The sequence below is a fragment of the Sorex araneus genome, chromosome 3 (genome assembly GCF_027595985.1).
Source record: "Sorex araneus isolate mSorAra2 chromosome 3, mSorAra2.pri, whole genome shotgun sequence".
NCBI lineage: Eukaryota > Metazoa > Chordata > Mammalia > Eulipotyphla > Soricidae > Sorex > Sorex araneus.
This window is the reverse complement of record NC_073304.1, coordinates 173,790,291-173,817,086: the sequence shown is the minus strand read 5'-3', so window position 1 is coordinate 173,817,086 and position 26,796 is coordinate 173,790,291. Positions and strand designations below refer to the sequence as shown.

General features: G+C 53.3%; 1 protein-coding gene across 8 annotated transcripts in view; it reads right to left on the bottom strand.

Moving 5' to 3' along the window:
- The window catches only part of GRAMD1B (GRAM domain containing 1B), a 214,273-nt gene that overhangs the window by 130,580 nt on the left and 56,897 nt on the right, over positions 1–26,796 (bottom strand). For 7 of the 8 annotated variants that reach the window (XM_055132831.1, XM_055132830.1, XM_055132833.1 and 4 more), the window contains exon 2: positions 9,011–9,691. The exons of the other annotated variant lie outside the window; for it this stretch is intronic. In XM_055132831.1, the coding sequence (XP_054988806.1) occupies positions 9,011–9,369 (359 nt within the window). In that variant the 5' untranslated portion in view covers positions 9,370–9,691. The remainder of the gene's footprint in view (positions 1–9,010; positions 9,692–26,796) is intronic. 8 annotated transcript variants of the gene reach the window in all.

Sequence of the window (26,796 nt, the reverse complement as noted above, 5' to 3'; positions counted from 1 at the left end):
GAAGGGTAGAAGTCTGGAGGCAGAGACTGGAGGAGGCCAGCGCAGAAGGGCTGGAGAGGCCGGAGCAGGTGTCGGTGAGAAAGCCTCATTCCTGCATCCATCCAGAGCTCAGAAGAGTGACTCCCCCCAAAGGCTGGAAATAGCCACTGCTCCCACTTACGTGAACCCCAGGCTCGGACTCAGGAGGCCTCCTAAACCACCCCCCGAACTGCCTTGAACGTTAATCGCGACCCTAATTCTTCAGACACATCCATTTGACTTTGCCTTACACAAAGAAGAGTGAATCTCCAACTGTAAAAACAACAAACAGGGGCCCGAGAGAAAGTCCAAGGGTGAAGGTTCTTGCCTCCATCTTGCCGACCCCCAAACATGGTCCCCCCAGTCCCCAGCACGAATGGGAGTGGGTCCGTCACAGAGCCAGGGGTAGCCCCAGCACCAGGGAATGGCCCCTCCCCACCAAAACAATACATAAAAATAAGAAAAATTCCAAAGTCCCAAATTTGAGTGATCTGCCCGGCCCACATATTGCTCCAAACTGGGGAAAGATGGAGTGGAATGGAGAAGCCAGCTCATGTATTTGCCGATCTGCCTTCTGGAACCATCTCTGTCTCTGACCATCATCATGGCCTTGGGCGTCAGTATCTGTTTTAAGCGACCACACACAGACCGTCAACTCTGCCAGTGGAGACTGTGCAGTAAGACCGAGAGCGGGCTGGCACTCCCCGGTGGCAAGGGGTTGGAAGAGGAGCAAGGGTATACGGTGGCATCATCCGGGTTCCAGGACCCTCGGCTTTCCTGCCTCCCGGCAGCTCTCATCCATGGAACTTGATGCTCGAGTCTCAATTCCAAACTCTCCAGAACCCAGAGGGCCCGCCTACCTAGGCTATGAGCTTCATTTGCATCCAGTTTTGCATCCCAGCACCGATACCAGCCCCTGACTCTCTGTCAGCATCCTCCGAATGTCTCTGGAGATGGAAGAACGCCCCACCCCCACCCCTTCTGAGTTATCCTGTTTTCAACCTCATCTCTTCAACTACTAAGCAAAAATCCTTGTCAACGGCTTGCCTGAGGAAGTCTAGAAGCAATCTGAGCTCAGAGAAGACACTTCAGAGTTGAGGACGGGGCGTTCCCGTGTTCCGAAGCACTTGCCTGAAGGGGCGGGCTGCTCTCTCCTCAGCTCTGAATCCAGCTGACTACCGATACACGCACCTACCGCTCTCTCCCCAAGCTCTACAGTGCTCACAGTCCCCGGGGAGAACCCGCGGGCTCCAAAGCTTGGCTGTTGAAAGGCCAGCGTTTCCCTCAGAATCTGAAGCAACAGCCCAAGTTGCTAAGAAAGAGTCTCTGAAGAAATATTCTCAAAGGACGATAGCCAGAGAGGGCTGCTTCTCTGAGGAGGACAAAACAAAAGAAATGAGCTCGGGTTAGCCTGTGGGGGGGTTCTGGTTAGACCTTAGGAGAACTGCCTCACAAGCATGGTTTGAAAATACAGAAGGAAGTAGTGAGGCAACCCTCTTTCCTGGAATAAAAAATTGGTTTTTTGGTAGTGAAAAAACAACTTAGTATAGTTAAGGTCATGTGCTTACAATAATGTTGACATTTATGGTGTCGGTGTACACAGTGACCTCAGCGTCACCAAAGTGTCCCCAACCCCCCACTTACGCTGAGCCTGCATTACCCCCCCACCCCCGATCTGGAGTAGTCATTAGAGAGATCGGGAGAGAGAGAGAGGGAGAGAAAAAGAGGGAGAGAGAGAGGAAGAGACAGAGGCAGAGAGAGAGGAAGAAAGAGAGAGAGAGAAGGAGAGAGAGGAGAATCTTCAGGAAGACTGTGGTTCATCGTGGAATCAAGTTGTGAGTACAGATTATCAGGCTAGCTCAGGGCAGGTTCCAGAGTAGAGTGACCTTCCTGAGGGAGGCCGCTCCAGCCAACCTTGAGACACAACACGAAGGTCTGAGAGAGACTTCGAGAGCCCCAGCTGGACGACAAATGCGTGCTGGGTCAGGGCAGCCTGCTGTGAGGGTCTGGCTCAGGAACCCCACCTACTGCTAATCACCTACATGCTACTCTTATTCCTTTACTTTTTTTTATTTATTAAAATAACTTTTTTTAATTGAATCACCGTGAGATCCCGTTACAAAGCTTTCATGTTTGAGTTTCAGTCATACAATGAGCAAACACCCGTCCCTTCACCAGTGCACATTTTCCACCACCAATATCCCCAGTAGACTCCCCCTTTCCAACCCTCCTCCTGCCTGCATGGCAGACAACTTCCCCCGTATGCCCTCCCTACTTTTTGGTATCATGGTTTGCAATACAGATACGAAGAGGCTATCATGTTTGGTCCTTTATCTACTTTCAGCACCCATCTCCCATCCCGAACGATCCCTCCAACCATCACTGTCTTAGTGATCCCTTCTCTATTCCAGCTGCCTTCTCCCACAGCTCATGAGACAGGCTGCCAACTACATTCCACTCTAACGCAAGTGTTTCTTTAAAGGGTTCAAACTAGAAAGCCTTTGGAGACACATGTAAACAAGTATCACAAAAGAAAATTGTTACTGCTCCTGCCTTTCCTCATGGCAGGGGCACACAGGAAGAAATAATACTACAGTCACACCGTCCCATACTGGAGCCCCAGGTCTGCTTTTTTTCCCCCCGCAGTCCAAAAAAGGTAAGGGAGACACCAGGTGGCCCGGCCACTGCTCAGGCCCCTCGCTCAGGCCCTGCACCCCCTGAACAACCCTGGTGGCCGCAAGCTGTGAGGCAGAGAAGGTGCTGAAGGGTCCTGCTGAGATGGGGGCATCACAGATGGGAGGAGGTCCAGGGGCAGAGCGTTAGAATCAACTGACCACAGGCCAGAGACTGGAGTCCTAGACCTCCCTCCCGCCACCCCTGCCCGCCACCATCCCTTCTTTTAAACATTTTGTCCTGATCACCCTCAGTGGGGATCAGAGGACCCAGGGCACCAGGGATACGAGCTGGGGCTGGCACAGGCAACGCCCACACTCAGCGTGGAACAGCCAGAGCCCTGACCCCGTCCAAGCGTGGGCTAAGGCTGCGGCCAGGCCTGTCTCCCTCCCGTTTTCTCCCACCGGACGCCTCCGCAGGGCTGCACTGGCCCTGTGACGGATGTGAAGGAGGACCTGAACTGAAAATAGAGAGACGCTGTCGGAAAACAGCCCGGCGTCTGATGCCAGGGCTCGTTTTAGGACTCGTTTCGGAGGGCGGCACATGGCTGCCCTTCGTGACGCCACTTCCTCACCAGCTCCACCTGCCGCCTCCTTGGTCCTGAAGGCTCCCCGCTCCAGTGTTCTGCTACACGCCCCTGGGGGAAGCTTCCCGCCTCATCTGACAACAGCAGACAAGGTCACGGGATGTGCTGAGACCTCTCCCCACTGTGGTTAGAAGCTGGTTCTTTTTATGGGGAGACGGGTTGTGTCACACCCAGTGACACTCCGCGGTTCCTCCTGGCTCTGAACTTAGGAATCACTCCTGGCAGTGCTCAGGGGACCCTCTGGGATGCCAGGGATCGAACTTGGCTCAGCTGTGCGCAAGGCAAACGCCCTCCCCGCTGTGCTATTGTTCTGACCCCAAGGCTGGTTCTTCCTTCTCAGAGGATAAGAGCCCTGGAAAAGCCACACAGGTTCCAGAAGAACGAAACCCCAAAGGGCAGCGTCCCTGGAAAAGGCCTCAGTCTTTACAGTGCTCTGCACACACACCCCGCAACCACCTCGAGCTCTTTTTTTCTTTACTTTTTGGGTTACACCCGGCGATGCACAGGGGTTACTCCTGGCTCTGCACTCAGGAATTACCCCTGGCGCTACTCAGGGGACCCTATGGGATGCTGGGAATCGAATCCAGGTCAGCCACGTGCAAGGCAAACGCCCTCCCTGCTGTGCTATTCTCCAGCCCCACCCCCACCCCCCACCTCGAGCTCTCGGGTCTGTACAGAAGCAACTGCCGTGGGCCAGGAGCTCGCCCGAGGGGGTCAGGAGCAAAGGCCCTGGGGGGAGCCGGTGAAGAGCGTTGGAGCCCCTGGACGCTCACACAGCAATGGTCACGACCAGCAGAGCGACCCCTGGGGACCAGCAGGGCGGAACTGTCACCTGTTACATGCTCCCAACCAGCCCCATCTCTTGCCCTACAGAACCAGAACATCCGAGTGTGGTGCCCCCACGGAGACTCAGAACACGCCTCTCACCGAGGATCCTGGCCGCGGGCATCAGCCCACAGGGCTCCTGTCTCCCTTCTCAGCTGCCGCCGAGTGTGTGGACCGAAAAACCACATCCCGGGTGCAAAGCTGGCGGCTTCTCAGGCAGCTCACACAGCCCCCAGGGCTGGCTGGCCCAAGCGCTCACCATTTCTCCTCAGCTGCCTTCTCCCTCCTGCCCCCCTGCCTCCCCCAGCCCCAACACACCCTCTTCTCACCCCCCCCCAGCCTCTGCTCCCCAACTGTCTCCAGGGTCTGAGTGCCGGCAGGGCAGTCAGTGTCCTAAGGAAGCAAGAGCTGAAGTTAGAATAGGGCGAAGACCTGGGGCAAGACCCACAGGACAGCAGGGCGGACACCTGCCTTGCACGCAGCCGACCCAGGTTCGATCCCCAGAACCCCATATGGTCCTGCAAGCCCACCAGGAATGATCCCTGAGTGCAGAGCCAGGAGAAAGCCCTGAGCCCCTGAGCACTGCCAGGTGTGGCCTAAACCCCCAAGCCCCACTAAAAAAAAAAAAAAAAAACAAAAAACAAAACAGAGAATAGGACTCAAATCTCAGCCTTGCTTCCAATAGATCAGGAGCAAGTTTGTTTCTGAACTATAACTGAGGAAGCCACAAAGAGAGAGAGAGAGAGAGAGAGAGAGAGAGAGAGAGAGAGAGAGAGAGAGAGAGAGAGAGAGAGAGAGAGAGTGTGTGTGTGTGTGTGTGTGTGTGTGTATGAGTGTGTGCGCGTATGGGCACACGTGCGGGTATGTGTATCCCTTCCCCTCAGAGAATTCTGGGTGTGCTGAGGTTTCTTGCTAGGGTTAATCTTACCCTGCCCGGATTTGTTACTTAACCGGCAGATAAATCACAGAGCCCTCCTTTGCAGCTTTGTGTTTATGAAAGACCTCGGGGAAAATACAGGTATTTTTTTCATAGATACATTCTGTTGTATGTTAATGTGCACCTGATATATTGTTATTTTAATGAATAAAAATAAACATTTTACTCTCCCCCTTCCCACCATCATACATTTTCTCTCTCCCCCACTTCCGCTTTCATACAAGACGGGGGCGGGTGGCAATGCAGAGAGGTAACGGGTAGAGCATTTGGATGCACGATCCATTCCGCTCCCCTAGAAACTGAGCTGAAACGGAAGCAAGGCTCCCTCCAAAGGTCAGGCGAAGAGAAGGAAGGATCAGGGTAAACAGACCCATGGTGTGTGCTCGGGAGCCGCCAAACCACAGGGCAGCAGGAGGCACCAGCTAGGGAACTGGGATGTGCAGAATCCAGGCGAGGGGAAACGCACAGGGGACAGCGACCCCGGGCCAGGCCTGGAGACCGGGAGCAGTGGGGAGGGAAAGGGGTGCTACCCATAAGGGTACACAAGAACACAAGCAGGACAGGCCGCTAAGCCTCCCTGCCTTGTCAGCCTGCCCTCCCCACTCTGCTGGCCCTGTCCACTCACTCTGACCTCTCTCCAGAGCCCAGGAGTGTTCAATCTCTCTCTCTCTCCCTCCCTCCCTCCCTCCCTCTCTGTCTCTCTCTGTCTCTCTCTGTCTCTGTCTCTGTCTCTCTCTCTCTCTCTCTCTCTCTCTCTCTCTCTCTCTCTCTCTCTCTGTGTGTGTGTGTGTGTGTGTGTGTGTTGGTTTGGTTTTTGCTTTTTGGGCCACAACCAGCGATGCTCAGGGATTACTCCTGGCTCTGCACTCAGGAATTACTCCGGGTGGTGCCCGGGGGAACCTATGGGATGCTGGGTCAGTCGTGTGCAAGGCGACTGCCCTACCCACTGTACTATCTCTCCCTAGGATTCTGAGTATTGGGAACATCACTACAACCAGCCAGGAGGTTTAGGGAGCCCTACAGGCACCAGCATCAGATGTCTTCTTCACAACAGGCAACATGGCATGAACGGAAACTAGCGGTCTTCACTCTGTGTGTGTGTGGGCGGGGGGAAGCAGTGATTTCAGAAGTCTCACTCCCGTGACACTCAACCGAGTGAGCCAGGAGGTAGCATGCCATGCAGCGGTTCTGCCTCCGAGGATACACCCCGTGGTGCTTGGGGACAGCAGGGCTATTCCCAGTGATGCTCCAGAAGAAGCATACTGCATCAGAGCTGAACAAGGTGCCACTCACACAAGGCAGGCAGGCACCTGGACCTGTAGATTGTCTCCTGACCTCACCTGACCTTACCATCTCCTTTTATTTTGCAGGGGTGGGGGTGGGGGGATTTCCTGGGCCACACCTGGCAGTCCTTAGGGCCTACTCCTGCACGCTCAGGGGTGACTCCTGGTGGTGCTCAGGGGTCCACATGTTGGGCCAGGGATGGAACTCGGGTTCCATCACCAGCAAGCCAAGCACCTTGATCCCTGTGCTCTCTCTCCAACCCTGCCTCCTTCTTCTTAGTGGGGCTAAGATAACAGAGGTCGGGAGACTGCTGTAAGAACAGTCCAGCCTTGCTGCGGACAGTTCAGTTCACAATGACCAGCAAACACTGCCGCCTCCAACACCACCCGAGCATATGGAGGCCTCTGCTGACTCCGTCACTGAGCTGAAAAGTGGAGGGGACGGTGTCACACACATTCAGAAACTGATGACGAACCCTACAAGACCAGATGTGGAGTATTTTCATGGGGAAAGCCCCCAGGATTTTGGGGATCCCCAAACAAGCCAACTTTGCCATTTTCTCCGCTTCTGAGGACTTCCGAAAAAAGATCTCCGACCCTCTCGCTATTTTCGACACTGAGCAGTTAAAAGCCACCAAACGATGGTGCCTAGCCCACTACCAAACCGCAGGGAATTCTACAGCAGGGAATTCTGAAGACACTTTTCTCTGCTGTGGAGAGAGGGGCTCGGGGTGGAGATGGGAACGCTTGGCTTGCTGAGCTCTGGCCTTGGCGCGCTCATCTCCACTGGGTGATGCCGGCCAGGGGAGAGTCCATTTCCACCCATTAGTTCCCGACTGTGAGGGGGTCTGGAGCCCCAGGTGCTGCCCTGGGATATATGAGAATGTAACAACGTCCCAAGAAGCCCAGGTCCACTCCACATGAGACATGGTCCTTCACCTTTGCAGGGAATATTGAGGAGCACGGCCACGTGGAGCACTCCTCACCCCCCCTCCTCCCGCAGGCACTCACAGATGTCCCCTTGCACAAAGGCAGAAAGTGAGACTAAAGCAAGAGGCCCAAGCCCTTGGTGCTGAGACAGACAAATCAAATATGGCCCTAGTCTCCTGCCTGACGTTTAACCATCTGTGTAATCACTTGCGCCCGAGTGCCTACTCCTTGGGGACCCACCTACTTCACTGCTGCGTCTCTTTCCAAGGGGCCTTCCAGTGCTAAGGCTTCAAAGTGATGGCGTTCTGGCTTAGTGACAAGTCAGAGAGATTCTCACAGTCAGCACCGTAATAGTGATGACGAGTAGAGAGCTGAGTCAAACCACTTGGGCTCTGAAATCCAGTCTGCCTTTTCCAATGACTCTACATCTATCCAGAGTATAGTCTTATACGGTGCCTAGGGGGTGAGGATTCTCTCTCGCATCCTCGAACAGTTTTCAAAGCCGGGAAAACATCCTGAAATCGAACCAAATCCACCTCCATCCTGGCCAGCAATACAAGACTCTTAGGCCCCATTTGGTGCCCGGCCCCTGCGGCAGAATTTCAAGGGAAAAACAGTGTTTTGAGGGAACAATAAACTTGACAGACTATTAGTTCAAGATTTGCTCCCACCCGCTTGCCGCCATTTCCCTCTTCTCTCTGGAAGAGGCAGCGGGATGAAGTCTCGAAAGGGAAAAGGAAAAGTCCCAACTTTTCCGTCGCTCCTTTCACCCAGGCAAAAGAGCAGCTCGCTGGCGACCAGCCCCGGTAGCGTGGACGGGGCTGTGACGTTTAAAGGCTGTGAGGGAATGTGACTCACTCCACACGAAGCACCCATCGCCTCCTCTGCACACGTGGGCCAAAAATGCAACCTGCTGGGTCCAAAATAAAGTTAACAAAACCGGAAACGAGGTCGAAAATAGAAGTCAGGGGCTGGAGCTATAGTCCAGAGGGGAGGGTGCTTGGCTGGCATGCCGGAGCTTGGACCCCCAGCATCCCATACGGTTCTCCCCACCTCCCCCACACACACACAAACACAGCATTGCAAGAAGTGACCCCTGAACACAGAGTCAGAAGTAAGCCCTGAGTACTGCCAGGTGGGGCCCCAGAACAAAACAATAAAACAAAAATAGATGTCTAGGGGCCAGGAAGAGAGCTCAGTGGGCTGGAGCCGGGAACTGCATGGTCCCCAAGAGCAAGCCCTAAGCACAGAGCCATAGTAACCCCAGAGTACTGCCAAATGTGGGCCCCAAACAAAACAAATATATAGTAACGTACTCTAGCCATAAATGCGTCTGACATAGATTTTAAAAGAAAATCTACTTGAGGGAACCGTTTCACCGCTAGCACCTTTCCCTCTCCATCTGTAAAATGAGAGCAGGCAGGCTACTCTACTTCAGAGAGTTCACGCTGGGAACTGGATTTGAAAGCACTGGCGTGGGGACCCGCACAGGATGCGGCTGGATGAGCATCTGTCGTCCAGATTTTCATTATTTATGGGACGGGAGAAGCAAATGAGACGGGGCCCAACAGGCGGATTCCAGGTGCGCGGGGCCTGGCGCGGGGACGCGGGGGGCGCGGGCTGGGAGCTGTGGGTGGGCAGGGGGCGCTTTCTACCATCCCCTGCTGCGCCGGCAGAGTTTCAGATAGGGTGCCCCTGGGACCCCCCCCCCCCACCACGACGGCTGCGGGGCGGGGAGCGGGCTCCCCCGGGACCTACCTGCTGTCGCTGCACTCCTTCCGCTCCCGCACCCGCAGCCACTTGCGGAGGAGGAAGCGCTTTCGGCGCGGGGACGCGCTGGGCGTGGAGCAGTTGGACCACGGCGTGTCCTCGTCGCTGGACGGCGTGATCTCGATGGACGGCAGCTGCAAGAACTCCTTGCCCGGCAGGTCCCGGGCCAGCCCGGCCTCCAGGCTCTGCTCCTGCACGTTCTTCATGCGGCGCATCTTGAAGCGCCGGCGGCGCAGCGTGGGGGTGGACGAGCTGGACCAGACAGGGCTGCCGTCGGGCGCGCCCTGCGGCTCGGGCACCTGCAGGGCGGGCAGCTGCAGGTTCTCCATCATGTTGGCCGCCGGCATGGGGGCTCCCTGGCGGCGCCGCCGCGCTCCCGCCTGGAGGCGGCTCCCCCCAACCCCGGGTCCTGGCTAGGCGCGCGGGGCGCTCGGCGGAGGGGGTTGCCCGGCGCCGCCGCCGGAGTCCGAACTTGGCCGGGAGCTGCTCCTCCGGCTCGGCCCGCGGCCGCCGCCCGACTGGCCGCCCCCGTGGGGCTCGCGGCGCGCCCGCTTGTTTTTCTTCCGCTGCTCCCGCTCCCGGCGTCGCTGCCCGGGGCCCCAGGGGGGCGGCCCGGAGAACTCTCAGCACTTTGCGCTCGGCGGGGCAGGTGGGGGAGCCGGCTTGGCGCTGCAGGGAGGAGGTAGGTACCGGGGCGGGAGGAGGAGGCCGAGGGAGAGGAGAGAAGAGGGGAGAGAGAGAGAGAGAGAGAGAGAGAGGGAGGGAGGGAGAGAGGAAGCGAGACACAGGATAAAAGCAACCGGGAGGCGGGGCGGGGGGCTAGGCGCGCGCAGAGGGGAGGTCACTGGGATCCAGAAAGGCCACCGCGGGCAGCGGCGGCGGCGGCTATGCTAGGCGCAAGCCCGTGGGGAGGGACTTCACCTCCGTGCGGGCTGCTCCAATCAGCCCGAAGACATCGGAGCACAGACCAAACTTTCTCGGCGCCAGATTGGCCAGGCAGCCCCCGGCTTTGTGGGGAGGGAGGGACCAGGGGATCCAGCCCAGAGGACCGGGTAGGGAGCGGGGAGGCTGAGGGCGGGAGGGGGGGCGTGGGAGGGGCGGAGGGGGCCCCACTTTTCTTAGGGCGCTCTCCCTGCATTTCTTGGGGCACAGCAGAGTCAAAGGGAGGAAGCCAGGGTCTGTCTGACGGCAAGAGAGGGGCTGCTTCCAAAATGACCAGCAGAGAACAGACAGTTGTGCGGACGGCAGACGGGACAGACGCAGGACACAGTCTTCTGAGACACACAGGACACATGGGACCGTCATGGACAAGGAACTGACCCTCTAAAAGCTGGTCACGCCTGTTAGGACAGTGGACGAGTGGGGCCCCCGGAGACACTGCTCCCAACCCGGTTCCCAGCGTCCAGCACATTCCCTTCCTACTCCCCGGGTAGCAGTGCTCTGCTTCCATCTGGGCACACGAACTCCAGCCATCCCTGTTCCATGGACCCCTCAGCGACAGGGTCAGATCTGCAGAGCACTGTCCCCAGCAAGGCCCATCTACTCCCCCAGAGGTGCCCTAGACGCGCCCCCTCCAGAGGGGTCTTTAGAATGAGCGTGTGAGCGCGGCTACAGGGTCCGTGTCCTCAGTCCCTCCCAGCACAGCAGGGCGGGGTTCCAGACCTGCACCCCCTCTTTTCTGCACCCCTGACCGCCCCACTTCCTCTCTGGGAGCCCATGACCAGCTTCTGGATCCAGATGAAGACCCGGGGGCATTTCACAAGAGTCATACAGGGGACCAGAGTGATAGCACAGTGGGTAGGGTACTGCCTTGCATGCAGCCAACCCAGGCTCGATCCCCTGCATCCGGTATGGCTCCCGGAGCACTATCACGAGTGATCCCTGAGCACAGAGCCAGGAGTGAGGGCTGAGTATCTCCAGGCGTGCCCCTCTACCCCCCCCCCCCAAAAAAAAACACATTAAGTGCCACCCAGCTTGAGAATCCCATTCCTAATGGTCAGCAGGAGTGAGGGGGGGGGGTAAGAGCCAGTGGGCAAGTGGAGGGGAGCAGAGGGCTGGCGTGCAGCCTCCAAGTGGCCAGGACACCGAGGGCATGGGGATGGGGCCAGGCAGTGCTGCACAGCCCCAAGCCCAGGTTCTGCAGCTCGGCACCTCTCTCAGTCCAGACTCCACATCCGGGCGCTGGCTCTCCCCAGGGTGGCTTACGTGGCTCTATTTTAACTCCTGGACCTGACGGAGAAAGGAGAGACCCCCCTTCCCATCAGGTGGCAGGCCTGGCAGGGAATGCAGAGGGGGCTGGGTGGCAGCTCGGAATCTCAGGAGTTAGAGCCAAATCAGGGCTCCTCTGGACCTTGAATGCCTTCCAAGGACAGGGCCTTGCAGGGAATTAGAACATCACAGTTCAAGGAAGCTGCCCGTAGCTGAGGGGCCCACTAAACAGGGCACTGTAGACTTGGGCTCTGGGGTCAAAGGGCAGCAGGGCAGCTGGGAATGGGGGTCTCGCCTGACTTAGAGTCCAACCAAATGCAAAGGAAAACAAGAAGGCCCCCTGGGGGTGGCTGGAGGGATAGTACAGTGGGGAGGGCGTTTGCCTTGTACGCGGCCAACCAGGGTTCAGTCCCCCGAATCCCATAGGGTCATCCAAGCACCGCCAGGAATGATTTCTGAGTGCAGGGCCAGGAGTAACCCCTAAGCATCACCAAGTGTGACCCAAGAAAGAAAAAAAAAAAAGAACAAAGAAAAGAAAAAAATCCAAAACCAAAACGAAAAAACAAACGCCAGACCCTGCCCACCTGGGTTTGATCCCTGGCATCCCACACGGTTCCTTGGGGCCCGCCAGGAGTGACCCTTGAGTGCAGAGCCAGGAGTAAGCCCTGAGACTGCAGGTTGTGACTCTCAAACCAAACCAAACCAAAAAAAGTCGAACTCAGCTTTAAATAAAGATAAAGAAGGCCCATCAGGCCAGAGCCAGAAGATTTTGTGGGTGTTAGTGGGAAAGAGTCAGCTGTGTGCAAGGCAAACGCCCTACCCACTGTGTTATCACTCTAGCCCCATAGCACAGCGGGGCTAGAGTGCCTTGCACGTGGCCGACCTGGGTTTGATTCCTCTGCCCCTCTCAGAGAGCCCGGCAACCTACCGAGAGTATACCACCTGCACGGCAGAGCCTGGCAAGCTACCCATGGCGTATTCGATATGCCAAAAACAGTAACGACAAGTCTCACAATGGAGACGTTACTGGTGCCCGCTCAAGCAATTTGGTGAACAACGGGACGACAGTGCTACAGTGCTACAGAGGTGGGAAAGAGGATGCTGGTGGAGAGGAGCTCCAGATTTAGCTCGAAGGTAGGCTGGCCAAACTGAAAGGCCCTACCGTTCCGTGAAAGAAGGCCACTAGCCCTTCACTGGTCCCATACCAGATTCTGGCGGGGCAGCCTGATGTACAGGAAGTGGCTTCCCGGGGTCAGGAGGAGCCCGACCACAGACTTCAGGGATCACTCCTGGCTGTGTTCAGGGAATTTTATGGAAAGGGGTTGGGGGGGGGGACCCAAGTTGGCGGCAAGAAAGGAGCCTGTCTGCAGTGCTATCCGCCTGGCCTTCGGGCTCCTTTGAGCTGTGGCCTTTCACTGAGAGCTCCCCGCCCTCCACTACCACCAGACACAGCTCCTGCCCACCCTCCAGCTGTTTCTGTTTACTCTCACTGTGGCTGGGCGCGACTGAAAAAGGTCATAAGTGTGCCTTTGCTTTGTCCCTGTGCACGGGAGTCCATGTCTGTGAAGACCACAAGCTCAGGGAGGGACCAGCCAGCTTCTCACTTCTCCCATTTGCTCCGTGTTTGTTTGTACAATCCCTGTAAATTGGTAAAAGATTTTTTTGTTTGTTTTTGTGTTTGGACCGCACCGAACGGTGTGCGGTGCTTAGGGATTACTCCTGGCTCTGCTCTCAGGGATAATTCCCAGAGGTGCTCAGGGGACCATCTCAGGTGCCGGGGATTGAACCCAGGTCGGCAACATGCAAGGCAAGTGCCGTCCCCACTGTGCTATCTCTCTGCCCACCTTTTTTGTTTTTGGGTCACACCCAGCGCTGCTCAGATTACTCCTGAGTCTACACTCAAAAATTACTCCTGGCAGTGCTTGGCGACCATAGGGGGTGCCAGGGATCGAACCCAAGTTGGTCACGTGCAAGGCAAGTGCCTTACTCGCTGCACTATGTCTTTAGCCCCACTCTTCCCTATTTGATTGTTTTTTTGGATTATCTTGGACCACATCCAGTGGCGCTCATATGATTTTCACACACTCTCTCTCTCCTGGCCACTGAGAAGTTAGGTAGAGCAGGTGGTGGAACCTTTGTAATTAATTAAAAAAATAGGACTAGAGGGATACTACCACGGGTAGAGCACTTGCCTTTCACACGGCTGACCCGGGTTCGATTCCTGGCACTCCATACAGTCCCCAGAGCTAGCCAGGAGTAATTCCTGGGCACAGAGCCTGGAGTAAACCCTGAGCATCAGGTGTTGTCCAAAAATGAAAAAAAAAAAAGTTTTTTAATTTTCAAATAATAAATACAGACTGAGCAGTTTCTCCAAGATCAGAGATAACAATCTCGCATCCATGACAGAGCAGAACTTGAACTTGGAGGTTCTGTGGCTAGGGAGCAGGACCCAGATCTCATGAAATGTAACAGCCCTGGAAAGCCCTCGGCACCAGGGTTTACCAGGGACACATTTAGGACGGCGCATCGCCCAGTGGCGTCTAGCTGCCCAGCCCCATCAGTGAGTTTTCTGATGGGAAATGGGGGGAAAGGGGTGGGCAGGATCAAAGAGTCTCTCTCCAGCAACAGACCCTGAGTCCCCCTCCAAGTTTTCGTCTGTTTCCAACCCACCCATTATCTCCTGTTCCCACATTTGACTCTTAGGAGGCTCTCAGGTTTTGGGGGGGGGGAAGGGACCTCTGTATGCACCCCCTACCCCCCCAATAAGAGGTGTCCAGGACAGCCAGGCCTCCCCTCCCCCGACTGGGTGGCCAGGCCTGGGCTTTAAGTGAAAGGAGCTCCGATTACTAAGCAACTGGTGTTTACTCTCAGCTGTTCACACTCCCCTTTCCCACAGACACAAGACACCCCACACCTGTCTGAGACTTCTGGAGACCCACAAAGGACACAGTTCAGCATCCAGCCAACACTTCCAGGAGGTGCCTGAAGTGGAAATCAGCAGCTGCGAACTCCCTGTGGGTTCTGAGTGCACATCCCGAGGGACACCACCAAGGAAGGGCCCAGCCCCCACAGACCCAGGGATGGGCCCCCAGCAAGAGTGCCCCACCGACACTGCTCCGGCAGGACACTCCTCAGGCACAAGGCAGGGATACAGAGTCTGCCTCAGGACACTCGGGATGGCTAAGTCCAGGGGGGCCTGTGCACAAGGAACAAAGCCAGCTAGTAGTGGGCATGGGCATATGTGAAGTGGCACCCCTGCATCAGGGAAACTGGAAACACACACACACACACACACACACACACACACGCATACGCACACACACACAGAGCAAGGGCGCAGAGGGCAGTGTTGTTAACTGGCTTCAAGGATAAAACCAAGGGCACCCGGCGTGTTCTGGAGCTTTCCTGTGGGGCTGAGCAGAGGAAATGAGCGGAGGAGGCGGAGAGTGAGAGATTCAGGTGGGTGAGGCGGTAAAACACTGACCCCTGGGATGTCTGACTGGGCTTGGTTAGAGAGTGGCTTCCTCTGCCCTTCTCAAAGCCGGTGGGCGCCTCCCGGAAGCTCTTAGAGAGGCCCAGCCTTACCCTCCCACTGTGGGTCTGCAAGAAGCAGCCTCTCTCTCTCTCCCCTGGAAAACAAAGAAACAATTCACTCCCCCAAAAGCCAGGTCCATCAGAACTGAGTTCTGGCGCCAGGCATTTTGACTGCCGACAGGAAACATCTCCTGAAGACCCCCAGATAGCTTTCAGACCTTGCTCGGGGCTAGGGAGATCCAGGGAGTAGTACTGGGCACACACAGGGTAAGGGGTTGAGCTTGGGGAGCAAGGGACAGAACAGAATGAAAGAGAGAAGGGCAGGACACTCGGGCTGGGAGACTGTGCAGTGACCAGGGCACGTGAGCCTGGCTGGGGCCCACCTGCTGGACTCCCGGCACACCTGTTCTCATGTGCATCCCTGACTCCAGAGGGGCCTGGCAGCATCCCCGCCCTCGGCCCTGGGACTAAACTGTCAGCTCAGTTGCTGAAAATGGCCAGTGGGAGCCCAGGGCCTCCCGAACACAACTTTCTTGCGGCCTCTCCGCTCCCCCAAATACTTTCAGCTCTTTCTAGCACTAGTCTGCTCCCTTGCCCCACTGGTACACAGACCACCCCCTGGGTGAGAGGACCCCACAGTGAATGCGCACAGTCAGTGGGTGGAAGCTGTCGCTCACCATAATTTAAAGCAAAGCATGGCTGACTGGGCACCAGGGGTGGGGGTGAGTAGTGGGGGTCGGGGGCAGCCTCTCTGGAGGAAAGGGGAAGAAACTCCCCGAGCCTTCTGGGGTGTCTCAGTCTGGGGGACAGAAGACCGGCAAGGGATCGGAAGAGTCGGGGGAGTTCAAGGTTGGCAGAGGGCTCCCGCCCCATTCCATGACGTCTCTGCAGAAGGACAGTGTCCAGATAACCCTCTTGAGTCTAACTGCTCGTCAATGGCTCAGGAGGTCAAAGGAGGTTTTGAACATTTAGCCGTCCCCATCCTTGACACCAGGGTGTCAAGGAACCCCAGACAAACATCATCCCTCGTCCTCAGAATCTCCCAAGGACAGTTTGTGTGCAAATCTGGGGGGGGGGGCAAAGGCTCTGTGAGGTCACCCCCACTGTCCCCTTTGTCCCCTGCTCCAGGGAAGGCCGGTGGCAGATTCTAGGATCCCTACTGCCCTCCCACACACGCGGGCATCAGATGCCAGCGACTGGGCGAGCAGGCAAATTCAGGTCGGTTTCCTCCTGCTAAGAGGAAGGCAGTATCTCCCCCTGGAGTGGTTGCGAGTGTCAGAACAGAGCAGAACACTGTGAACGGTGCTTGGAACACAGGAAGTGCTCCTTAGACACCAGTCTTCTAATCACGTCTCCGTTGCAACACCCTTGTTAGCAAACAGCGCCGTGCCTGTTGGTGTGCAATTCCCTTTAACTCTACAAAGAGCCGTTCAACGGCTCCCCACTGAGGAAGCCCTGGGAATTCAGCCAGACAGATATGAGCGTGAAACATATGTCTCGCAGGGCAGGATTCATTAAGTGCAAAACCTAAGGGCCAGCAAGGTGTAAGGGGAAAGACGGAGAAAGTTTAACCAGAGGTCACACCAGCAGGCCAGCCCGGGTGAACAGAGGATTTGCATTCTCTTTCGGGTTTGGTTTTGGTTTTGGCTTGCACCTGTCAGTGCTCAGGGCTCACCCCTGGCTCTGATCTCAGGGATCACTCCTGGGGATACCCGGGGGACTATATGGGATGCCGGGGATCGAACCTGGGTTGGCTATGTGCAAGGCAAGTGCCTTACCCACTGTCCTATGCTTCCCAGGATTTCATTTTTTAAACCAAAGTTTCTCAAAGTGGGTGATGCTGTGCCCCAGGGGCGGGAGTGGGATGCAGGAACAACCCAGGGACTGGTAGTAGCCTTGGGTGCAACTGGGCACTGTCTGTTTGTTCAGTAAAAGGAAGAAGATTTCCAGGGGAGGCGGCTAATGGTTGGTGTTTTTCACAAAATGGAAAGGTGGGCTACGGAGTGTGGGGGCTTCTGCCTTCAACAAAGGGGCTGGTGGTGATTTGGAGAGAGGGACGCCTTATGGACCTGTGCTGAGCGATGTCCTATCTGGCCAGAGTGTGGACGACATGCTGGAGTGGCAAGAGGTGGGACACACAGAGGCCGCTGGGAGAGTTGGTGCTTCTGGGCTACGGGCAATGGGCACAGCCGATGCTTCAGGTCAGGAGCAGAGAAAATCTACACCAGGGCAGTAGACACATGGGATGAGAAGGGGTGGGCAAGGAAAAGCGGCACCCTCTGAAGGCTGATTCATAGATCAGGAGAAAACCAAGAGTGAGTGAGGGGTGGAAGGCAAGGGAGGGAAGAGGTTAACTTTCATGGAGAAAGCACCAGGTCACAAGCAGGACAGACAGAATCCCAGTCCACACTGCCCCATGCCCCTGAGCAACAGACATCAGAAGTGCCATCTTCCAAAGGACCACAATTCTACTTCTTGGCATTGACCTCCAGGGCCTGAAAGCTCTACTCAGAAATAAAACATTTGTTCTCCTATGTTCATTGCAGCATTATTCGCAATAGTCAAAATCTGGAGATAACCCAGATGCCTAAGAATAAATGACTGGATAAAAACAAAACAAACAAACAAACAAACAAAAAACTATGGTACATATACACAACGGAATACTGCTCGGCTATAAGACAAAGCATGCGATTTGTTGTTATGTGGATGGATCTGGATATGATTCTGCTGAGTAGTTAGTTAGGAGAGGGAGAAACAGAATGATCTCCCTTGGATGGAGGAGATAAGAAACATTATTTTTTCTTTTTGGGTCACACCCAGCGATGCTCAGGGGTTACTCCTAGCTTTGCACTCAGGAATTACTCCTGACCATGCGTAGGGGACCATGCGGGATCCTGGGGATTGAACCCAGGTCGGCCGCATGCAAGGCAAATGCTCTACCCACTATACTATCGCTATGGCCAGAGATAAGAAACATGTAAGGGAACAACAAATGCCCCCAACCAAAAACTGAGAACTGGTATTTAGTAGGAAGTAATCATGGGTGGGGAGGGAGGGCGCTTGGGGACACAGGCCAATGGTTGGGGGAGGCAGACCCACTAGTGGAGGGTGTGCTATTGGAATGTTTTACGCATGAAACTGTGCCATTATCAATATTATAAACCACGGTGTCTCAAAAAAGAAGGTGCTCTTTTATAATGATGAAAGACTGGCCCAGTTGACGAAACTAGAAAATGGAAGATTAGCAACAATATAAATGAGAGTCTTCAAGACTTTAAAATCCGTTCTTTTCCAAGCAGCCCCAATTCAGTCCGATCAATGCTGCACTGAAGTCAGGAAGGAGGAAGGCTGAGGTCATACCATCTGATTTTCTAATGAGGTTATTGATTACCTCCAACGGAATCATTTTGGTGGAGGGGGCAACCATTTTGTGGAATTGCCACAGGTTTGAGAGCAGAGGGGGAACGATTAAAGGGGCTGCAGTGTTACAGTGCTCTTTCCAGAAATAGACAGGGGAAAGAATGAGCCACATCACTTCATCCTCAAATCAGTATCAAGCATGTACTGTGCATCAAAGGTTCTTCTAAGACCTGGAGTTAGAGTGTGAAAGGCGGCGGCGGCAGCGGCGGCGGCGGTGGTGGTGGTGGTGGTGTGTGTGTGTGTGTACACATGCGTATGTGCAATGTTATTGGTAGATATGTTTCAGGAGAACAAAATGTGACTGTGCGATGATACCTTTTAAATGATGTTCTGGGAAAAAAGCAGTTTGGTGCCATGCCTAGTAATCTGGCATATCAATCAAAAGGTTTTCAATATGCCCTGACTCACTCTTTTTGGGGGAGTGAGGGGCACACCCGCCGATGCTCAGGGCTCACTCCTGACTCTTAGGAGTGGACGATATGGCTTAGGAAGGGACCGTATGGGGTGCTGGGGATCAAAGCTGGTTGGCCATAGGCAAGGCAAACGCCCTACCAGCTGTACTATCGCGCCAGCCCCATGCCCTCTCTCACTTCTATGCTCACTTTGATACCCGTACAGAGTTTCTGAAGTTTTTGTAGATTTATTTATTTCTAAAAATAATGTCTGAATGCCTATCAAGGATGACTGTGGTCTCAGTCGCTTCAAATCTGAGCACAGTGCAGGGCAGAGAACCAATCCAAGAAGAGCAGTTCAATGAGAAACGAGAAACCGCTTCCACAGAAGCATGTAGCAAGTGTGGTGTGAACCCTGAAGAGAGTAACAGTGACCTACAGAGAAGTTCACGGCAGAGAGAGACCTGCCCACAGCTAAAGGTCAAAGTCTGGGGGGAGCCCAGGAGGGCAGCCTTCTGGGCAGAGGGACCACATGGAGGTAGAAAAGATGGTGTAGTAGAATCTTGGATTTGCACAGGGAACAAATTGGGATCACAACATTCAGCTGGGTGAGGGATGAGAGAAAACAAGAGAGTGTATCTACTACAAATCTCCACTCACCCACTCAGCATGAATTTGCTGAGCTACGTTTTAGGTGCTAGAAGACAGCAGTGCACAAGAGCCAGGTTACCTAAAAGGATATATCGTGGTCCTAAAATGCCAAATGACAGAATTGAGATTTTGGAGAGCTTGTCCAGCCACCCCTTGATTTTATCTTCAATTTTTGGGCCACACTGGCTGCACTCAGCAACTGGTGATGCTCAGAGGGCCGTTTGGGGTGCCGGGAACTGAACTCAGGCCGGCCGCGTCAAAGGCAAACACCCTATTCTCTGGCCCTGAGGTTATTGACTTTTACTAAAAATCACATATCAGAAAGATGAAGCTGGGGCTGGAGCGATAGCACAGCGGGGAGGGCATTTGCCTTGCACTCGGCCGACCCAGGTTCGATTCCCAGCATCCGATATGCTCCCCAGAGCGCCACCAGTACGAGCCAGAAGTAATCTTATGCACGCTGGGTGTGACCCAAAAAGAAAAAAAAAAAAGAAAGATGAAGCTTTGGGCCTCGGATCTGCTCCGTGGTAGTATATATATGCCTCTCATGTAGGAGGATCTGGGTTCAATTTCCCAGCCCCCCCCCACACACGCATGCACGCACGCACGCACATACGTGCACACGCACAGGTGGAGATGCTTTACAGCTTATCATAAAGGACTTTGTGTGTACAGATCAAGGCAGCAAAAAATTAAAAGCTTCCTTGCTTAAAAGGACTCCAAGCTCTAGAAAATTATTAATTTCAAGGGTCAAAGCAACTAACTACCTCAGGCTTTTATTTCTAAGAGAACCTCAGCCTGTTCCACCGCCCTTGAATCAGAAGAGTAACTAGCACCTGCAGACTGTCAGGCGAGACTCTGCTCCCGGGCAGTGGAGAGGCAGTGAGCACCTGCCCCAGCTGCTCTCGGGTTCAGCAGAGCTGTGCTGAGTTATTACCCTGAGATCTAGTGCTGAAATTGTAAAAACAGCCTCATTTGCTCTAGCGGGACGCAGTAGCATGTTTGCAAGGACCAGGGGAATAGGAGCCTCTCCGTACCTTTCAACCAAAAAACTGGAATTGTTTTGTTATGACTCCTGAAGGATCTAAAGAAAATCCTTGATGAAGGATTCTCAGGGTCAACCCTATCCTATGGCTCTGGTCAACAATTCCCATTACACCCTGAGCTTTTCTTCTCTCTAGAAGGAATATGTGTGCAGGACTTCGTTGTAAATAATTCATTCTGGTACAATTCCACATTTTTATCACAATACAATTAATATTCACTGAGAACTTATTATGCACCAGACATTATTCCAAGTGATTTGTTAGCAGTGGCGCAGTTGAAATTGTGCATCTGGCATGAGCCCTTGTTTTAATGAAAACGTGGGTGTTCCCAATTTTCAGGGATGGCCTCCTGGCCTCTACCCTGGGCCTGTCTGGTTTTTGTTTCTTTGTCGGGGGGTCACACCTTGTGACACTCCAGGGTTACTCCTGGCTCTGCACTCAGGAATTATTCCTGGCTGTGCTCAGGGACTCTAGGGGATGCTGGAGATCAAACCTGGGTCAGACAGGTACAAGGCAAACACCCTACCTGTTGTCCTTTGGCTCTAGCCCTGGGCCTGTCCTGGTGACAAAGCACCAGAGCTTACGCCTGGCCTTGGAGCTGAGATGGCGCCTCTTGGCTTCAGTTAATGGTTGTACGGTCATTGGTACTAGAATTTGGGGCCTGGTCATGCTCCCCCATCCCAAATCTCCACTGCAGCTGAGTCTCTGAGCTAGAAAGGCCTACTTTGCTTGCAGCAATCCTAATGTATGTAAATCAGATTTTTTTAAATGTAGGGGCTAGTACCATCGGTCATATAATACAAATCAGTTGTTTTGCAAAAGGATCCATTAAACGAGGTTGTTTCTTTGCCTGTGAGAACAGTGTGGTTCAATTATGCAAGCGAATAAGGCACATGCTCGGTATGAGGAAGTCACCTATCAAATAACACAGACGGCATAAACAAGAAGCTGGACCTAGAACAAATAAACTGAACCGAGAACGCAGACAGATCTTATTTCTAGGAAACAAGGACAAAAAAGTCTATTTCCCCACCTACTCACGCAATGTGAACTGGTACATTTGTAAGACTCGGTAACTCTGCCTGACAAGTGGAACATTATCTGCGAAACAGAATGTGTTTGTTTTCTTGTTTTGCCACACCCAGAAGGACTTGTGAGCTAAGTTGTGTGTTCCTTGGTTAATGCGGTGTCAGGGATCAAATCTGGGTCTCCCACATGCAAAGCATTTGGTCCTGTTGAACCATCTCTCTGGACCACAACAGAACTTTGGGTGACAGACTCACAGACCTGGAATTCACCTGAAGTATGAGTCAAAAACCCTCCTTTCTCCACACGGTCTCTCCCAGCTTTACAGATGAACTGCCGAAGCACCAGAAAGAGAAACCTTGAACGTAGCTTGCAAGGTTGGACTTGAAACTGCTTCCCGTAAAGTAAATCTCTTATGGTCAAACTCTACCTAAATTACTTTCAATATTTCTTTAGCCTCAGCGAATAATGTTTAGAAAACAAATTGCATTGAAATCCAAACATGCCATCTGCATACATGGAATTCCTTCTAATACACGCACAGAGCCAGGAGTCAAACACAATACCTTTCTAGAACTAACCTCAACATGTGAACGTATAGATTTGCACAAAAGATATAGTAGCTTTCAGAAAAGACAGTTTTGTTCTACCTAAATTATGTGGGACATTTTCCTAATGCATTTTAAATGCTGCTTTAATTGTACACACTATAACAACACCAAAGCACTAACATATAAAAGGATATATTTAAATAATCAGTTTACATGCTTACACCCTGTCTGTTCGAAGCAATTTTATGATAATAAGGTCTTAAACCAAGTGGGAAATCTGCTTTAATCAGGCATAGATTAGAAATGTGACAATGCCCTAAAAATGGTGAGATTCCATTAAAAATTCCTGAGTAAAGCGCAAAGTGCTATATTTGCTTTCTTAAGTTTCATAAATACCCTATGCACTCAATGTTACTGCCCCCATTTTAGAGCTGGGGAAAGAGTCTAGAGAAAAACATTAAGGGTCAAGACGTGATTCAAGTCCAGATGGTCTCAATCTCAAATTTAGTGTTTTCATCACTCCTCTGGAATCATATTTTGATTTTCTGCAAAATACAGTTTCAGCTGCCATTCAAACTGTCTCTGTCATTTTTGGCGAAGAGCTTGATTTTCTATTTTGTTTAATTGATATTGTCATTTGGTAACTGATAGAATTTGGGTCCCCGTCTAATTCTGTTTCTGTTTGTCCCCTAACCGTAACCTACCATAAGCTTAAAACTAATTTCCTGGAAGATTCCCGCTGATTCCAAGACTGACATGGAAGTCCAGCTCAGGTCTGGGACGCATTCACTTTCCCTTTGAGCCACATCCCCAAGCCTCTAATTTATAAAGCGACACTTTCTCCAATATTGAGCAGAATTTACTTGTTAAAAATATTCGAAATCCTATAAAAAGGCCTGCTCAGGCCACTTCGGCAGTTTCTTCCTCGAAATTACTCGAGTCGGTGTCGTCCTCTTCCTAATTTGTCCCCAGCTGTGTCTAAGACTCTTACCTGTTCCGTGTTCTGCCTGCAGACCTGGGGTGAGTCAACAAGGCGGACAAGAGCGTGAACTCTAGGCGCGTCTCACGGAGGATGCTCCAACCATGCTCTGTGCACGGGCGGGACACCACAGCCGTCTGCTCTTGGGGGCAGCCAAGCTCCCCGCTGCTTGATGCTGAGGCTGAGCCTTCGCTAACCCACCTGCAGATGCGCCTAGAGCTCTAGAAGGCCTTGCAGGGTAGCTTCTCTGTGGTCTGCAGGTGCCAAGTTGGCCTGAAGTCTCACTCAGCCAGAGCAAAGTTTCCCTTCTTGAAGGCTGGGTCACATGCTCTCACTGAGGGCAAGGTTGACCCTGCATCCTGGACCATGGACGGGACACCGAGAGTCCCAAACGCAATGAAATCTTCCCCTCCCCCCAGCTTCCCTCAAAGCACCACCAGCCAGCACTGGTTCACCCCACGGTCCTTCCAGACAGCCTCCCCTGGGGCCCTGAAAATCTAGGCCACCACCTTGCCTCTAGCTAGTGGCCCCCTCCTCTGCCCATCTCTCCCCCCTTTTCCCACTCATACACAAACATTAGTAGACATCCCCCTCCCCCCTGCTTTCCGTGAGCAGATTCTGTTCACCCTCCCAAATAGAGGGGCCATTGTCACGCTGAGGTTGAGATCAGCTGACCTAACAACATTCCACAGCATTCCACAGGCTCCAGATCTCATTACTCCTTTTTTTTTTTTTTTTTTTTGTGGCGGGGGCGTGTAGGGGGAGAGTGGAGGTAGAGTTGGATAGGAGGCTGCCACACCCAGCGGTGCTCAGGGCTTACTCCTGGCTCTGTGCTTAGGAATCACTCCCAGCAGGGCTCAGGAGACCGTACAGGATGCCGAGAATCGGGGATCGAACGCGGGTCAGCCTCGTGCAAGGCAAGCTATCACTCTGGACCCGACATTCTGCACTTCTCTGCGTATGTTCACTTTTCCCCCCTTTCCTCCTTCGAGCACGCCCTTCATAGTCACCCAACTCAGTCTGTTACACAAGACCCAACTACCTTGGGTCAAGTTACTCCCAACACTTTCCACACATCGTTTTCCATCTTGAGACCTAATAAGATTGATGCTCATTTGCAGTCCCCTCCAACTCTCAACTACCAGCCAGGTAGCTACCACCTCAGCCATCTCTCTCCTGTCCAGCAGCCGGGCCCCATGCAGTAGAGGCTCAGGAAAGGAAGGTGCCTGGAGGAGACTCCGGCTGGGGTGCAGGGCAATTAGTTTCCCAGCCTCGAGCTCTCTGGGGACGGCTCCTCTCTGCAAAGCCCTCCTGGAGAGCGAATAGAGGATTGTGGCGTGCCTCTGCGCTGTGGTGTCCCCAGGGGCCGCCTGACCTGGTCATAACTGCTCTGAGGTCGAGGTGCCACACCCCGCCCCCATCACACAGGACCTGGTCTCGGGAGAAGTCAGCGGGGACTGTAATGTGAAGCCCAGAACATTCATTCCTGATTAACTAAAGGCTCAGGTTTAAGTCAGGGTGTTTGGACTCTGGATCTTTGGGGAGCAATTAAAGAAAGGAAGAAGAATGCGCTTGGAAACAGCTGCTGATCTATCAACTCTGAGGAAAAACACCCTGAATTGAAGTTTAACCAGTCGCCTTTCGGTGACTAGTGAAGGCCTGAGCCTGACGGCCCTCAGAGAAGGGATTTCATCCTTTTCTCTGGAAAACCCACCAGATAGGCCAGCCTCCCACCTCCTCAGGCTGCCTGACGTTGGTTGCTACCCCCAGACACTATAAAATAACCATGCCTGGAGGCCGGAGGAATAGTACAACAGGTAGAGCGTTTGCCTTGCATGCTGCCGACCGGGGTTCGATCCCTGGCATCCCATATGGTCAGACAAGCACCGCCAGGGGTAGTTCCTGAGCGCAGAGTCAAGAGTTACCCCCAAGCATCGCTGTGACCCAAAAAGAAAGAAAAATAATACTCATGCCTGCCTGGGTTTCCGGTCCAAAGGAAGCCTGCCAACCAGGAGGCCTGAATCAAACCATCGTTTTATTCTCCCTAAATGCCTCTTCTTTTGAGTTTCAAAGTGGAAAAGTACCTGAGGGGAGTCCAACCCCCACGTCTTGGTCTTGTGAAGAAGGAAGGAGGTTCCCGAAGCGATGCTTTATTAGCCAGTTCTGCTGTGCTACCGAGCAGTTAATTCACTAATTACAAGTCCAGAAACTCAGGACCACGGACTTCCAAAAGTGAAATGACTTAATCTTCCTGGGGTGGGTCTACCTAGAGTGCCCTCTCACCTCCCAGCCCGCCCCAAGGCTCCAGCAAACTGTCGAAATCCTGTTTTCCATTTGACTGAAGGTCGACTGTACAAGCTCCTCTTACAGGTAAGGGGGAAGTCACCTCTTGCAGATTCCAGGAACAGTTTGCTTGTTTTCTGAAAGGAATGTTACAGAGTAACTTAGATGTGCAGGTTCTGTGCTGAAGGTGGGGAGGAAATTTTCTTTCAGCCAGACAGCATTCAAGGATAATCACAGTAAAGGCGAGACAGCAAGGAGGGTGTTTGCACTGAATGCAAATTGACCTGGCTTTGATCCCTGGCACCCCATAGGGTCGCCCAAGCCCGCCAAGAGTGACCCGGACTCCTGAGTGCAGAGCCAGGAGTAAGCCCCACAGAAGGTGGGGCACAAAAACAGCAACAACCAAAAAGTACAATCACAGCGAGACTCATTATCATTTACTGCATGCTGTGAATCCAGCACCTTCCCAAGGAACCCCTGAATCAACCCAGTGCACTAGTTGTTATTCCCATTTTCAAGTGAGAAAAGGCAAGGCCGATGATGTCACCTAAAGTCAGATTGGAGTCTGAGCTAGACCAACTGATAGCAGGGTTGGCGCAAGACAGGCTTGTGCGGTCTCCGTCTTTAATGCCAACATCTTGGTCCTAAGTTGGAGCCCAACTGAATAACTCATTCAGGCACCAGTTCCGTATGGGATGATGACTACGCTATGCAGACATGATATACAGATTCTTCAGACCCATCACACAGCCTGTGTGAGATCAACATAACTGTGGTATGCGCGTATACACACATACACACACACACACACACACACACACACACACACACACACACACACACACTGTGGACCTTGGGGTCCCCAATGCTGGCCTGCATTTCCGGCACACGTTCCAACGTCCTTCAGTGTAGAACCCTCATTTAGTTCCTCTGTGATGGAAGGCAGGAAGACTTAACAACTGCACGCAAGGGCTCTGGAATTAGAACGTCTGGGCTCAAATTCTGGATCCACAATGCGCTGTTAAGTTAATTAATCTCCCAGTGTCTCAGTAACTCGTGTGAAAAACCCGAACTGATGATCACAGTGCCTGTCCCCTGGGCTTATGGGGAGAGAGAAACAAGCTGACGTACGCAAAGCAGAGTCCCCAGCACAAGTAAATCCTAGGAAAGTCCCCCATTGTGTTACTTTAGGGTCTGTAATCATGTATAAACATCACATCCTCATCACGCACGTTGGACAACCTGGGGGGTAGGGTGCACAGTCACGCCATTGACCAACTACAGAGCACTAGAAAATTCCCCTTTTCCTACAGTGCCAACAGGCAGCATCTAGTACCCCTGTATCCTTCCAGAAGCTCCCGCACACTTGACTCTCCCACACATGCAAAGATGGTGGTGGTGGGAGTTTATGTGTTCTATGTGGAGAAGGGAGGGTGGAGAAAGGGTGACAACTGCAGAATGATGACAGTGATGGTGGTGGCAATTGTAGTATCAACAAAATTTTCTGGCTTTCACCGTGGCATACTTCAGCACTCACCTTCTCTATATGCAACAGGGAATGTCTTCTGACAGTGGGAGGGGCTGTGCCATTCACTTATCATCTCCATCACATTCAACAGAGGTAAAATACAACAGGGGCCAGAGCCATAGTACAGTGGGTAGGATGCTTTCCTTGCATGAG